This window comes from Podarcis filfolensis, assembly GCF_964270895.1.
Source record: "Podarcis filfolensis genome assembly, chromosome: 16".
Classification (NCBI taxonomy): domain Eukaryota; kingdom Metazoa; phylum Chordata; class Lepidosauria; order Squamata; family Lacertidae; genus Podarcis; species Podarcis filfolensis.
The window spans coordinates 11,319,439-11,334,966 of record NC_139620.1 but is presented as its reverse complement, the minus strand read 5'-3'; the positions used below and the strand labels follow the sequence as shown (position 1 = coordinate 11,334,966).

Below are 15,528 nucleotides of genomic sequence, written 5' to 3'. Positions count from 1 at the left end.
TATATAAAAATCACAAAACCAAGAACATTATAAAACAGAAATTCCAACAGCAGAAAACATCAGTCATCTCCATAGCTTGAAGAAAAAGATACATCTTAACTTTACATCTATAAGCATTTAGTGTGCGGTACAGACATCCAGGCGGTGCCACGAGAGAGAGAAACCTGCTTCACATTGTCTTACTGTAGGAAGAAGCCTTATACTGAGTTAGGTCATTGGTCCATCTAGCTCAGTATTGCATACACTGACTGACAGTGGCTCTCCAGGGGTTTAGGTGGAGGGTATTCCCAGGGACGCGGGTGGCGCTGTGGGTAAAACCTCAGCGCCTAGAGCTTGCCGATCGCATGGTCGGCAGTTCGAATCCCCGCGGCGGGGTGAGCGCCCGTCTTTCGGTCCCAGCTCCTGCCCACCTAGCAGTTCGAAAGCACCCCTAAGTGCAAGTAGATAAATAGGTACCGCTTTATAGCGGGAAGGTAAACGGCGTTTCCGTGTGCTGTGCTGGTGCCGGCTCGCCAGAGCAGCTTCGTCACGCTGGCCACGTGACCCGGAAGTGTCTCCGGACAGCGCTGGCCCCCGGCCTCTTAAGTGAGATGGGCGCACAACCCTAGAGTCAGACACGACTGGCCCGTACAGGCAGGGGTACCTTTACCTTTACCTATTCCCAGCCCTACCTGGACATACCAGGAATTGAATCTGGGACCTTCTGCATGCAAAGCAGATGTTCCAGCAATGAGCTATGGCCTTTCCTCCAGACTACAGCTGCTGCTAGTTCAGCAGCCTCCATTCCCACTTGCTTCTGGTACCCACAGCACATCACCTGCTGGATGGCAGTGTGGGTGAAGCATATTTAAGGTAGTTGTGTCAGCAAGTTTAAGCATACCACGTGGACCTGGAGCTCTCCTAGAGCCATTTACCCCGCTCTGGCACCCAGCTGAGCCCCTTAAGTTGCAGCAGTTGCAACCTGGGAGTAATGACACTTTGCATACTATAGATGTATATCCCTACTTGTTAGCTTATACCAATGGTCACCAGTCATTTTAGACCCATGTGGACACCACCCACTCTGGTCACTTCTCTCTATCCCACCCAAGACAGATCGTGCACAGAGACAGTCTTTGCTTTGCTGAGGGATCTGGGGGAAAGCTGGAGCCAGTAGTATTCATCTGAGTTTGGGAAAGCACGTAGAGCTGAAAGAGGAAGCAGGAAAGAGCATCATTCTTCCAACTTCCCCCTTCAGCTCTTTGTACATTTCAAAGGAGAAAAAGATAACCACCCTCTTGACAAGGGGGGCAAAGAGACTGAGCGTGGGCTCAGAGGCTTTGTGAGCCTCGGAGGAAGATATGAAAATGCATCATTGCACCCATATGTACCATGCTGGAGACTCTTGGTTGATACTTTGGTTCCTTCGACGTTCCCTTTAGCATACACGAATATAGATATATATTAAGATCTACTTCCGTTGTTTGACGTAACTTTGACACTGCCAAGCAGAAATGAACACTGAAGTAAAGTTTGTCAGGAAACTACCTCCGACGTGCTAATGGCAGAACTGGAGTGTGTGTTTGTGCGTATATCAGTCTGTGTGCCCTTTCCCTCACACCCTCAAGTCCCAACAGTTGCTAGGCGTCATACTCCACCGTGGAGCGAGCCCATCCACCTTCCTGTTGCCTAGCCATCCGGCCTGGGCACGCTGCGCCACAAAGTGGCCAAGAAAGGTGGGCAACGCAAGGCCCCACAGGCATCGTCTTCCGGACAGACAGCCTTGACGCACATCTTGGCCTCCTGGCCTCCCTCGGCGCTGAGGAAGGGCTCTGTCACGTCGAAGCGGACACCGCAGGCTTCCCTGCTCAACAGTGCACGTCGGTTCCCTTGGCGGGCTCGGAAGTACTGGCGCAGGGAGGGAGGAGTGGTGAGGAGGAGCCTGTAGGGAGCTGGCTGGCCTCCCCCTGGGGGCTGCTCCAGGTTCAGGAGAACAAAGGCTTTGGTGAGTCTCTCTCCCTTCTGGCAGCGGAGATGCAGCATCCAGCAAAATTCGTAGTCCTCACCTGTTAAAGAGAACGAAGGGGGGCCATTGTTAGCATCCCTCCAGAAAAATAGGCCTCAGCATCTTTTACCAGCTGAAGGAGTGTGTCAGTGACCATGAGGTGCTTCTGGGAACAACATTTGCCCAGGTCTTTCAACCTGTGCCTGTGATTGTACAGTGGTACCTCGGGTTAACTACTTAATTGGTTCCGGAGGTCCGTTCTTAACCTGAAACTGTTCTTAACCTGAAGCACCACTTTAGCTAATGGGGCCTCCTGCTGCCGCCGCACCACCAGAGCCCGATTTCTGTTCTCATCCTGAAGCAAAGTTCTTAACCTGAAGCACTATTTTTTGGGTTAACGGAGTCTGTAACCTGAAGCGTATGTAACCTGAAGTGTATGTAACCCAAGGTACCACTGTACTTTGTTTTAAACGGTTTTGAATATTGAATTTTAAGTTGCGGTAACCTTCCCTGGTGTCTTCAGGTGAAGGGGTGGATATGAAATCAAATAAATGAACAGCAACAATCTAGGAAGAGCCCTACTGCATAGAACCACGTGGGTCATCTAGTCCAACCCCTTGCAATGCAGGAATTTTTTGCCCAATGTGGGACTTGAACCCACAACCCTGGATCAGACCAAAGTTTCATCGAGTCCAGCATCCTTTTCTCACAGTGGCCAACTGGATGCCCCAGTGGGAAGCAGGACTTGGGTGCAGCAATGCTTTCGCTGCTAGCAAGTCCCAGCAGCTGGTATTCAGAGTCCTGCTGGATTAGGCCCCAATCTCACAGGTACGTTTGGGAAGCCCACTAGCAGGGCTTGAGTGCAAGAATGTTTTCGTTGCTTGTGATTCCCATCAACTGGTAATCATGGGCAAATTGCCTCAAATCAGATTGCCAACACTTCTCTCCTCCCGGGCCAGAGAACAACAGGGCAGTAGCTGTCAGGCAGAGGAGCAAGATAGCAAAGCCTCTTTAAGACAGGCCTGCAAACATATATTTTTAAAATAACCCACAAACCCTGCACAGTTCAATGGCTATATAGTTTGGACTTCCAGGTCCTTCATCTTAACAGTTGCTCTGTTTTTTGCAAAACCAGAAGGCAGCAAAAGTGGGAGAGCATCTGCTTTGCATGCAGAAGGTCCCAGGTTCAACCTGTATCACCTCCGGATAGTGCTGAGAGAGAACCCTGCTCAAAACCCTGGAGGTACTGCAGCCAGTCTGTGTAGACCGTACTGAGAAAGCCAGGCCAATGGTCTGATTCAGTATAAAGCATCTTCCTGTGTCTTCTTGCTTTCAAAACAGTCCCCATGCACTACCTTGGCTATCCTTACAACAACCCTGTGAGGTAGGCCCATATTAGCTCCATATTGCATGTAGTGGGAAGGGTAAAGCCTACCTATGCCCCCATCAGCACTTGCACCTGGACAGCAGATGGAGGAGGTACACACACTGCTCTCCATCTTCCTCTCTATGGCTGTGAACACACCGTACATTTAAGGCACATTTAAAGCATTTGACATTCCCCCCAAAGAATCCTGGGAACTGTAGTTCGCACAATTCCTAGCACCCTTAACAAACTACTACTGTTCCCAGGGGAAGAGGAACCATGTGTACACAGCCGAAAAAAAGCAGCATGGTACTAAAATTACTGTACACGCAACTCCCCATTTACGCAGGGGGTTACGTACCAAGGCACCGCACAATTAAGTGAACTTGTGTGTGTTGGGAACACCCTTGAAAGCCTGAAAACACCCTCAAAACATCCTTGCTCAAACACCAACTCTCCACAGACCTCAACGGTCAGTGCAAAGGCTCCTGGGATTGCACTTGCAAAGGCTTGTGGGATTGCTAGGCGCTGTTTCCATGCCATTTTCGTGCTCTTTCAGCAGCCACCCCCCCCCCTTTTGCATGCCACTTCCAGGTTCTTGGCGATGCGCATCTGTGCGGTCGTGCACATATTGAACGCGCGTAAAATGGTTGTCGCCATTGTGCTATTTTTCTAGAAAAAGAGGTGCTGGAACTCACCGCAAACACCTCCCTCGTTCTCTTAGAATGGCAATGGCGCCAACTGAGTTCTGTCAAGTTCCTGCTGGGGGAAAAGCCCTGGTTGCCTCCTATAATTATTTACACCTTTGCATTTCAACATATAAATTAACGCACACAAAGATTATGGAAATCAGCATCCTTTTCCCGCAATATATTTTTTTCGGGGGGGTGGGGGTGGGATGCAAAAGTGACCCCCCTGCCTCTTCCCCCGCCCTCCCCACAGCACTCGGAGGCCTTGCAGCTCCTGTGACGCCCAGCAGCTGCAAGCAGAGCAGGGAAGCCACCCTGGGGTGGAGCCTGTGGACCCTCCCTGCTGCCGCTCGATTGGCTACGCAGCTGGGATTCCAAGGCAGGCATGGCAGCTTCGCTTTGGGTGGCCGTCCACCTCCCTTACCTTCCCTGCCTTCGTTGAGCTTCAAGGAGACGGAGCTCTTGGCGCCAACCATCCCGAGCATCGCCTGCGCAGCGCACTGCAGCATGCATGTGCTGAACCTGGGTGCCACGTGCGGCTTTCCTGACGGCGCTGCCGGATTCTCTTCCTGAGGGCAGGGTGCGTCCGGGACCTCTGACTCAGGCATGCTGCCTGCCGTGTGGTTGGGAGCAGATGCGGCAGCCAGTATCAGAGCCAAAGCCAGCCATTGATGACCCATCGCACGCTTCAGGGGGCCGAGGCCTGCTGTGGGTCGGTGCCAGGACCAAGGTTCCCGCTGCCGAGAGACAGAGAGGAAGGGGGCAGGCTAACGAGGGGCTGGATCCGGCGGCATGCCTGGACTTGCTGCCGGAGGCTGTGTGGATTCCTTCGCCCCTGCGAAGCTGCTGGGTGGGTGCCCAGAATAACAACTGCCAAGGGACGCTTTTAGAAGAGGCCTTGGAATGCCAGAGGCCGGGGCGAGGTCTGGATTTGCCGCCGAAGCCTGAGCGGCTTCCTTTGCCCTGCTGATCTCTGGGACGGTGCCCAGAACAACAACTCGGGAGGCATGTTTCTTGATGAAGGCCTTGAGGAGCCAGACACGGTGATAAAGAATCGACCTTGCATGCAAGAAGGCAGAGGCTTCTGCCTGCAGCGCAGAATTAAACTGTGTGACTCATTCCTGATAGACACCAACTTCATTGAGAAGAGGGGGCTATCAGTATCTACCAGCCACAATGGTTGTGCTGTGCCCCACAGTAATACAGTAATACTTCTGAAACCCAGTTGCTGGGTCTTGTGCTTGGGTCCTGCTTGTGGGTTTCCCACAGGCATATGGTCAGTCACTGTGAGAACAGGATGCTGGACTAGATGGGTCTTGGCCTGATCCAGCAGGCTTTCCTCATGTTCTTAAGGGCTGGAAATGTTCCGTGTGAAACCAAGTAGATTTATTGCATGCATGTCAATCCTTCGCACATCCAGGTAGCCCCCTGAAATATTTCATGTCTGAAACTCAGGAGAGCTGCTTCCAGTCAGTGTAGTAAAACCAGAATAATTTCTGATCACTGAAGAATTGATGCTTTTGAATTATGGTGCTGGAGGAGACTCTTGAAAGTCCCATGGACTGCAAGAAGATCAAACCTATCCATTCTGAAGGAAATCAGCCCTGAGTGCTCACTGGAAGGACAGATCCTGAAGCTGAGGCTCCAATACTTTGGCCACCTCATGAGAAGAGAAGACTCCCTGGGAAAGACCCTGATGTTGGGAAAGATGGAGGGCACAAGGAGAAGGGGACGACAGAGGACGAGATGGTTGGACAGTGTTCTCGAAGCTACCAGCATGAGTCTGACCAAACTGCGGGAGGCAGTGGAAGACAGGAGTGCCTGGTGTGCTCTGGTCCATGGGGTCACGAAGAGTCGGACACAATTAAACGACTAAACAACAAAGCCCAAGCAGGGATGTCTGGCAAATGATTCTCACCAGATCCCATCACTACATACAGTGGTACCTCGGGTTACAAACACTTTGGGTTACAGATTCCACTAACCCAGTACCTCAGGTTAAGAACTTTACCTTAGGATGAGAACAGAAATCGCGCGGTTGTGGCGTGAGGCCCCAATAGCTAAAGTGGTACCTCAGGTTAAGAGCAGTTTCAGGTTAAGTACGGACCTCCGGAACGAATTAAGTTTGTAACCAGAAGTACCACTGTAATTTGCAAGTCACGGCATCTGGCACCCAAAGCCAGCCAAGTGACTTTGTGAAAACCCCACAAACACTCTCCCTTGCTCCCTTGCTCTGTCAACAAACTACATACAGTATATGATTTTTGTTGTTGCTGCTGCTGCCTTTTCACCTCAAATCTGCTGCAGGCCTTGCTGTTCATCCACATGACTCAGTGGCAAAAAGACAGAATAAACATCTTTCATGCGGTCCTTTTCAGCACAGAAAGGAGATAGGGAACCTCAACCCAGACCCAGACATGACGCCTTGGGACTCATTATCAGGTCTTATCCCTCCCCCAGTGGTACACGCTCTTCTCAAGCCACAACCCTCCCTGGCCCTGCTTCCCACCTTCCTGTTTTTGTTGGGCTGGAACATGACCTCGAACTCTGATCATGCTTTCGCTTGGCTAGAAGGATAGTGTGTGTAGAAAGCTTATTTTACAGACGTAAACTGCCAGAGATGGGCTGGATGCCAGGCGTGCCAACTCAAGGGGGCTGAGGTGTCTTCAGCCCCCTCAGTATTTGTTGGAAGGGGCCAGGCCCCTCAGTGTTGAGGGAGCCGGTGTGGTACAGTTTCAGCGGCTGGCTTCTCCAAAGTGCTCACACATACACCAGCCCCCCCTTCAACCTTGAAGGCAACTTGGCACCTTTGTTGGATGCAAAAGACTGGGGAACCCCTAAGGGAAGGCTCAGTGGCCGGGGAGTAGTGGCCAGAGGGAGAAGACTGAGAAGTGGTGTCAGGAGGTAATAGGGCTTTGTGAGCTGGGAGTCTGCGGCAGAAAGAAATCAAGTCAGAGGCAGCTGAAGCAGGGAAGGAGACCAAAAAGCAGAGATGAGTGAGGCCTGATACTGTCATTGACTCCGTGAAATCAACTTGACATTTGTTAAAACAAAAAAAATTTTTTTTTTCTTTCCAGTAGCACCTTAAAGACCAACTAAGTTAGTTCTTGGTATGAGCTTTCGTGTGCATGCACACTTCGTCAGATACACTGAAACAGAAGTTGCCAGATCCTTCTGGATCCTTAGAAGGATCTGGATCCTTAGAAGGATCTGGCAACTTCTGTTTCAGTGTATCTGACGAAGTGTGCATGCACACGAAAGCTCATACCAAGAACTAACTTAGTTGGTCTTTAAGGTGCTACTGGAAAGAAAAAAAAATTTTTTTTGTTTTGACTATGGCAGACCAACACGGCTACCTATCTGTAACTTGACATTTGTTGATACCCTCTGGGCTGATGTGACAGCCACCAGCAAGAGCCTTCTAGCTAAGTACAGTGGTACCTCTGGTTATGTACTTAATTCGTTCCGGAGATCCGTTCTTAACCTCAAACTGTTCTTAACCTGAAGCACCACTTTAGCTAATGGGGCCTCCTGCTGCCGCCACGCTGCGGCGGCACAATTTCTGTTCTCATCCTGAAGCATTGTATATGCAAGCAAGGCAGCTGGTAAGCCTGATCTTTATGAATAGGATGTAATACTTTTTTTTTAAACACCTTTTGATTCACAGGCGATTTCACTGCAGTCCTCCCAACAAGAGCATGTCATACATCAGAAATAAGTCATAGAAAGGACATACACCAGTTTTACAGGGAAGCTTCACAGCTTAAAGGTTAGCCATTGACACTTCCTTAGGCAAAATAAACATTGCCCAGTAGCACCTTAGAGACCAGCTAAGTTTGTTCTAGGTCTAAGCTTTCGTGTGCATGTGCACTTCTTCAGATACACTGAAACAGAAGTTATGCAAGCATGCAAGCATTCTGTCACCCTAAAATGTCTTCCTGCCAGTTCCTGTTTTTTGCTTACATCCTGATCTGAATAACATGCTAACAATTACTTGCTGTCCTTTGCAGGAACAAGCAGTGGGGAACAAATTATTAGAAATGTCTCATGAGGCTAAGGCTTGAGGTTGTCAACAAATGTGGATGTATGGAAACACATCTTGACAGCTTATGAGCCGTCATCCACTGAAATTGAGTGGCTTGACATTGTGAATTGGTGTTATTCATTACAGACGCAGTAGATGGCACTGTGTAGCTGTCAAGAGTTCCCTTGCCTTGTAGAAGGAAAAGATGTAACTTTATACCCAAGTATCAATTTTCATATCCAACTCTCCCTCCATCACGTTTGCAAAGAGTGCCAATTTCAGGAAAATACATATGAAGAAACAAGACAAGACAAGTTCTGCCATTTGCAAGTTACTGGAATGGATACTGAAGAGCCCCATATATTGCGGTGTAAAGAAATATCCACTCCTCAACTTTGCTACAGACAACCCTTTACCCACGACTCAGAAAAAAACACAAAAGTCAATGTGTTGATGGGATCACACATATGTAATTTATTGAGTACTGCCCACAATGCATTTCTATGAAATTTAGTTTTTGCCTAAAAAGCAAAGCAATTTACAAATAAAAGCATAAAGTAATAAGCTACATGTTTTTCAGGAAACATGGTCGTTTTGCAGCTGTGCAATGTGTTCACATTGTATTTTAATGGCCATTGGCTACAAACACTGGATTGATTGCTTTAGCACTTGGGGTGGGATCAATCGAGAGCACTGACAGCTTGCTGATCATCTTGAGAACAGTCTCCAGCAATTGTGCATGCCTGTGTATGAGGGGGAGCAGGGCAGGAGGGAGAAAGAAAACAAAGATAGCAAAGATGAGTTACTATGGGTGACAAATCAAAACCATACACAACCACTGTGCTTCTCCTCCCATGAATCCCATCAGACAGCTCCTTCTGGAGTAGCGTTTCCTCTTCTCCACTCTGCGAGCTCCAGTGGGTTCAACCTTTGCAGGTTCTGGAGCCAAGACAGATGGTAAGACATGCTGCCTTATCTCCTCATTGGGACTCCTCCCCACACCACAATACCAAAAGCTCATGTTCTGGGACTATGTAATACAGTACTCCAATCCTTCCCCCTAAGCCCTAGGTGTTGGAAGAACCTGTGGCCCGTTCAAATGTTGCTCAACTGTAGCTCCCATCAACCCTGGTTCTTCCCCCACTTGTCTGCCCTACTGTTCTCTTAGAGCGGTTAGCTTTTAAAGCTCACCTGTTGGATGCAGAAGCAAGGCTGGGTGATCTTGTACAGGCTGGGTGAAGTGGGCTGGGAGCAATCAATGCTGCAGCGATATCACAACTAAGGAAGCTACCAGTTACTGGAGTAGGAGCCCCAATTTGAGCTCTTCTATTAAAAGGAAAAAACAGAGATGTTAAGTATAATGAAGTCTCTCCCATCTCTTACACAAATGTTGCTGCCATGCTCCTAGGCTCAGAAGGAACCACTCAGTCACAGAAATCAGACTGGGGCGGTAACAATCTCATCACTGGAGCCAACTTGGGAAGAGGAGGGAGTGCCCCCCCCTTTCACCCCCCCAAACTGTGGAGGGCAAGCACTTACCCTATTTGCATCTGCTGCCAGTTCATGTAGACAATGCAGAGATGGGTGGACCAGTGGTCTGGCAGCTAGCTTAGGAATGTAGTTGGCTTCAGGGAGTCATCTACAAGGAGGGGGAGAAACACACAATCAGACCCAAGGCCCAAAAATCTTGCTTAGTCTACCTAATTTGTTTCTTTGCAGTTTTTCAGCTGTTCAAACATTTTCATGGTTTTATAGATAATCAAAGTGAGCTAGTGAAACTCATCATTAAAACTGCAGGCAACTAATTGCTCCATCTTTCCTAACTTCCTTATGGGAGTCCTCTGGAAAAACATAGCTCAAGGCACAAGAGAGGTGCTATGGAGTCCTCTTTTTTATGCATACTGGAAAGTTACAGAGTGCAGGGCTTCTGGAATCCCCCAGAGAGCTGTAATCTGGACAGCCAAATATTTGAAGGTTTCAATCCTATATACTTACTTACATGGCTGTAAGCCCCACTGAACTTCCAAGCAGACATGAATAAAATTGTATTTTAAGCTTTTCACACGTGCTACCATTTTACCTATCAGATAAACTTTACCTGCTCAATCTCCACCAGGAACGGAGGGAGGGCCCCCAATTCAGGTTCACCATTCTGCAAAAAAGATGGTTTTGCCATTTAGGGGGGAAAATCCAGAAGAAACAAATTGTGGCCTAGAGGTCCTGCTTGACAAGAAGGAATATTCAAATTTAAAGAAATCCCATCAACTTAAAAACTGGAGCAAAATTGTAAGGGCTGGGACATTACTTAGCCAGGCAGTGAGGTGCAAGTTTTGATACAGCAACTACCACCACCTCCAGCTTAGACACTCTCCCAACTGATGCTCAGATTCCGCTTCTCAACAGCAAAATTCAGCCGAACGAGATTCCAAGTGAGATCATCATGTCAGTGGGAACTGGGGGGTGGGTGGGTGAATTGACTATTAGCAGAGAAGTTAAAAGCAAGGTTGGCGCTATATGTAAACTCACTTTTCATCCTTTGGAGACAGGAGGACAAGCAGTCAAGTCCACAAGGGCTGGCTCTCTGGAGTATGTCCTGCATTCTGAAGGAAAGAAAAGTCATCTATGTATATAAATGCATATAAAAATGAACTTGATCTACAGCCCTTCCTCATCAGACCCAAGTCCCATCAGACAGTTCCTTTTGGAGCAGAGTTTCATCTTTCCCCTCTGCTGGCCCCAGTGGGTTCAACCTTTGCAGGTTCTGGCGCCAAAACAGAAGATAAGACGCAATAGGATTTCTTCATTGGGACCAGAGTGATGCTTTAGGTTTGAGATTCCTAGATCGTATTTTTGCTAGCATGTGGCTGTTCGATTGCGAGGAATAAAACATACCTGTTGGAAGCACCGTCTTTTAAATTAACTGCTCCATTCTGCTGTTTGAAAGAAACAGCAGATCCTGGAAAGCAAGAGAAAATGATTATTATTAAGTTCTGATTTGCAGCTATGACCATCCAACCTCACCCAAGTCCTGCTGAGCTCTTAAGCCTCAGAAAGGACCACTCAGTCACAAGAAATCAGACTGGGGCGGTAAAAGTCTCATCACTGGGAAGACAGCAGGTGGAGGTTGGGCGGCAGTACAGAAGCAAGAGCAACAATACACTAACCCAGATGTCAGGAACATGTCAGGTCCTCCAGATGTTGCTCAACCACAACTCCCAAAATCCTTGCTAATGCTGGCCAGGGCTGATGGAAGCCGGGACTCTAACAACATCCCCACCCCTATATTAAACAGTGCATAAATTTAAAAATGAGCTGTACCTCCAATACTCACTTTTTTTGGCCAGGGTCCTTGTACCTGTGTAGGACATAAGAACTTGTTCAGTAAAAGGAAACTGAAGACAGAATGCATTTGCTACGCGGAGGAGCAGCAGTTTGATCAGGGCTTTGGTAACTCTATTGCCATGAGACTAAATGTCGTCCATCAACGTAGGTCATCATTTCAAACTAAACAGTCAAGCGCAAACGATTGAAACACACCCAGCGCACAAAGGTCTCACCTCCCCATCATTCAGATGTACTGGTCCTCAAACATACCTCTTAAGGGTTTTCCACACAGCCGCTCCTTGTTCAGGAATATACACCCTGTAATTAAGGAAATCGGAAGCATTTTTAATTTTATTTTGTATACCCATTCATTCCCCCCTCAACAAGCTGGAAGGTCTTGTGTTCTCAGACAGGAAGCTGACATCACTAGACATCAGATATATGCTTGTCAATTTTAACATCACTGAACACAGTAAGGCAGCAAAAAGGAGCTCAAAACAGCTGGTAGGGTGTGCTGGAAGCTTTCTATTTTTGAAGTACACCCAGAGGATTTGTCCAGAGAAATCCTTCTGCCCCCTCCCACTAGAAATTTGCCACACTGGCTGCAACAAGACTACTTTGCTCCTTCTCAAATGGACTAGTTCTCTAAATAGCATGCAAGTATAATAAAATTGTACAGGTAAACATACAATGCAAGAGGGCCAGGTTTTGTTCCCCTTGCTCTGGATCTGAGAGCAAATCACCAAAAATTACAGTGACTAGATAAACAGAAATATCTCAAGTTTAAGGAAAATGTTTTGGCTTCTACATTATCCAGCTGGTCATGTTATTCAATGAGCACTGTAGCCAAAATGGCAGTTATAGAAGTGGTGAATGGAGTATTGTGTTTTTAATTACAGCTCCTTTGAGCATGTCCTAAATGCACTTTAAAAATGGGGTTGGCATATTTTATAAATATAAATAAAATAGATACTTACACGTGGTAGACACACATAGCTGATGACTCTTGCAGCTGCGGAATGGGGGAATATGAAAAAAATATTAAAACAACAACAACAACAACAACAACAACACCACCACCACCACACACACACTGCCTTCAACCACTAATGCTGCTATACCAAAGGTGTGTATGAGGGAGAGATTCTACACAACTTGACCACATGGTCTTTGTGTCTCGGACATAGAACAATTTTGTCAGGGCACTTTGGCAAAATCTACTTCCATCTTCCACACTGATGGCCAGGGCTAGCGCTACTCAGAATCTGGTAAAGGTTTTCTCCACTGAAGCCTCAGAAAGAGAGAGTTCGTGGATTTCATCTCTGTAGCACTTGATGCCCTTGTAACAATGGCTAGAGAGGGCACCCAAGGAAGTGCCCTTTTTAACAGCTTGAGCTATGGGGTACAGTTTAAAATATGATACCAAGTACAGCATTCTAAGGTCTTCAGAAAGAGCAAGTGGGCTTCATAGGTCTGTTGGAACACATACACCGCCACTCAGCAAGAAATGAATATAAGGATCAAAAACATTGCAGTTTTATCCCAATCCTACTCTGCAACATGCTAGATTATGGTTAGAACTAGCTTCTAAAACATGGTATTCAAATACAGTACACCTCACAGTACACTTTCAAGTTTTATGTTTGGACATCGATGTAAATACACAGCATATTATATTTTAAAAACCTCCCATGTACCAAACGTCAATTGCCCAACAACTGCTCATCTTTCCAAGTACATAACAAAGAACAGCTTAAACACATTTGATTTTCACCTCACCTGGAAAGTACAGTCGCACATGATCTTGCAAATTCAGGTCTGGAGGGAGAAAAAGCCAACAGTTTATAAGCTACACATTTCCAAGTGATATACTATAATCTAGAAAGTAGTATCTCACTATGGCAGCCAGGAGTCCATTCTCAGAAACAAAAGGATGTCCTCACAGAACTTTTCAGTACAGGTCTGTGTAGTTTCATCAGAGAAAGACATTAAATATACAGAGGGAGCGCTAGCCCCAGCCATATCCCCCTTATGGCTGGGAATTTATACCAAAACCATACTTGACCTCAAAAGCTTTTAAGCAAAGGTAGTCTGTTAGGGAATGCCCTCACTATGGATTTGATGTGGTGGGTTGGAGCAGATGGCTTACAATAATGCCAATTCTAGGGCCCCCCAATGCTATGCATTCTACTACTTTCAACAGTCATGGTTTCCCCCAGAGAATCCTGGGAACTGTAGTTTGTTAAGGGTGCTAAGAGTTGTTAGGTGACCCTTATTCCTCACAGAGCTACAATTCCTGAAGTGGTTTATCAATTAACCCCCAGAGTGCTCGGTGAAGGGTAGCTCTGTGAGGGTAATTTGGGCCTCGATTTCCAGTGACCAACTTTAATCAGAAAGATCTACAGCAGACCATTAAAAGTTATGGAGAAACGAAGCCCAAATGTATGCATAATTTCTCAGAAGCATATTGCACCAAGCTCAAAGAGGTTTCTTTACAGCTTGATGGGCACACAGGCCCTTATTCACATTTTCTGATAGGCATCCAGGCCAGTAGGGCTTTTAAGCGTCCACAGGCACGTACAAAAGTCTACCTATTCCAGGTATCAGGAATCGCTGCGAGATATTTTATGAAAAGCAATAAAAAAATGAAATCAAATCAAGTACCGATTACACCCAGCCGTTAAATGGCAAATAAAGTAACCTTCATTTGTATTTCAGCCACCTCTTATATAGAGCTGGCCGAATGCTTACTCAGAAATAAGTCCCACAAGAGATCCTAGGGCCTTGCGCCCAATTAAGCGTTGCACGAGCTTGCAAGATCATACGCGGCCCGTTGACCGCATCCTTTCTCAACAAAAACGCTCAAGGGCTACTCAATATCCACACCCAAAGATGAGGGAAAGCGTACAGAAGCCCTTTAGTGGGATTTGCAGGCCTGAAACCCTCCACAAATCGCGGATGGCTCCGGATTAAAAAGCAATAACTCTCCCTCCCACGCATTTACTTACCTTGCCGCAGGACTGCCTTAGATAGAGAAACAGTGCCCGCCCGCTGAAGGCTTAAATAGTCAGTAGCCGCGGAGCATGCCGGGAACTCTTCCCCACCTTCCCTTTCTACCCAATGGCCATCGCTTTTTACAAATTCGGCCGTTTAGCGCGTGCAGTGAGACGTTAGAACGCATGCGCCCTCTTTTACAACTGCTTGAAGACAACCGTGACCATAGAGATAGAAATGAGAGAGCTCTATGGCCTTCTTTCTATCCCTACGATAGTCAGTACTATTTTCGAGAGATAATAGTATTACGGATTTTTCATACTCTGTCCCTCTCTGTACGACACAACTTCTGGAGCGGAGAATTAAGGGGCTTTTACCATGGAGATATGAAGGTATAGAACCGTGTTACTGCCCCCCTCCCTTTAAAATGGTCAATGGCGGCCATCTTCATCTCCTTTTCAATTGATACCGGAAGTGTAGCCTTTGTGTGTCGCTCTAATTTTTCAAATAACCTTATTGTCTCTAGGACATATTACGAAAGGGCAGGGCGGGAAGAGGACTGCGCAAGCGCAATAGAAAAAAAAATCAAGCACGTGTAAAACAAAGGACGCAAGGATTCCTCATGCGCACTGGCCTCGATCAGCGAGGGGCGGAATGGAATGGAGCTGCACGTGTAGTACTAGTGATAACGAGAACGGCCCCGAGCATGCGCAGAATTCTAATTCTTCCCTTGCCCGGAGTACGTATACAAAGGATTTCCGAGCAAGTTTGCGATTCCTTCTCTTTTCGGTGTGCTGTTTCGCCCCAAACTCATCATCTGAAAACATTTTGCTTCCCCTGCAAAAATTATTGGGAAGCAAGTCAAAGCTTGCAGCAAGTTTCATACAAGGAAACCCATCTTTTTATCTCCCGTGCAAAGGCAGAACCACACAGCATTATGACAAAGTAGAAATGTTTATGCAAATATGTTGCTAATGGCTGTCAGGTCAATCAGGTAGAGACTATCAAGAAATTGACCAAGTCAGGACAATTCAGAGTTTTTGAGATTAAACTGCTTATCACACAGTTGATGGGACAGTGGAAATAGAATCACCATCAGAGTTTATTTGCAGAATCAAAAAGGGTACTGAATTACATGCAGCCCGGA

The 15,528-nt window shown here is 47.0% G+C and overlaps 1 protein-coding gene and 2 long non-coding RNA genes across 6 annotated transcripts; 1 reads left to right on the top strand and 2 right to left on the bottom strand.

Annotated features, from left to right (window-relative positions):
- Positions 1–662: 662 nt before the first annotated feature.
- Positions 663–6,259, bottom strand: LOC310751571 (uncharacterized protein). The gene is made up of 2 exons (XM_083590860.1): positions 4,464–6,259; positions 663–2,045 (listed from the first exon to the last, which is right to left on the bottom strand). Exons 1-2 carry the CDS (start codon positions 4,717–4,719, stop codon positions 1,669–1,671), a joined length of 633 nt encoding a protein of 210 aa, XP_083446986.1. The 5' UTR covers positions 4,720–6,259; the 3' UTR covers positions 663–1,668.
- Positions 6,260–8,522: 2,263 nt separating this feature from the next.
- On the bottom strand, positions 8,523–14,529 carry LOC310751928. Of its 4 annotated transcripts, none has more exons than XR_014542684.1 (11): positions 14,396–14,529; positions 13,167–13,205; positions 12,365–12,399; positions 11,621–11,705; positions 11,382–11,418; positions 10,956–11,019; positions 10,590–10,663; positions 10,162–10,215; positions 9,603–9,702; positions 9,255–9,389; positions 8,523–8,806 (listed from the first exon to the last, which is right to left on the bottom strand). It is a non-coding gene; the product is annotated as an uncharacterized lncRNA (long non-coding RNA). The 4 variants fall into 4 exon arrangements; XR_014542685.1 differs by having other exon boundaries at positions 11,391–11,418; positions 14,396–14,528; XR_014542686.1 differs by having other exon boundaries at positions 11,395–11,418; positions 14,396–14,527.
- Positions 9,700–10,245, top strand: LOC310752034. Its single transcript, XR_014542810.1, has 2 exons — positions 9,700–9,899; positions 9,947–10,245. It is a non-coding gene; the product is annotated as an uncharacterized lncRNA (long non-coding RNA).
- Positions 14,530–15,528: the final 999 nt, after the last annotated feature.

Bases quoted from the DNA above. Each gene is read 5' to 3' on its own strand.
- LOC310751571 (XM_083590860.1), bottom strand. From the start codon at position 4,719: ATGGGTCATCAATGGCTGGCTTTGGCTCTGATACTGGCTGCCGCATCT. The intron at 2,046-4,463 runs GTAAGGGAGGTG...TCTCTTTAACAG, and splicing joins GCTCAACGAAGGCAGGGAAG to GTGAGGACTACGAATTTTGC.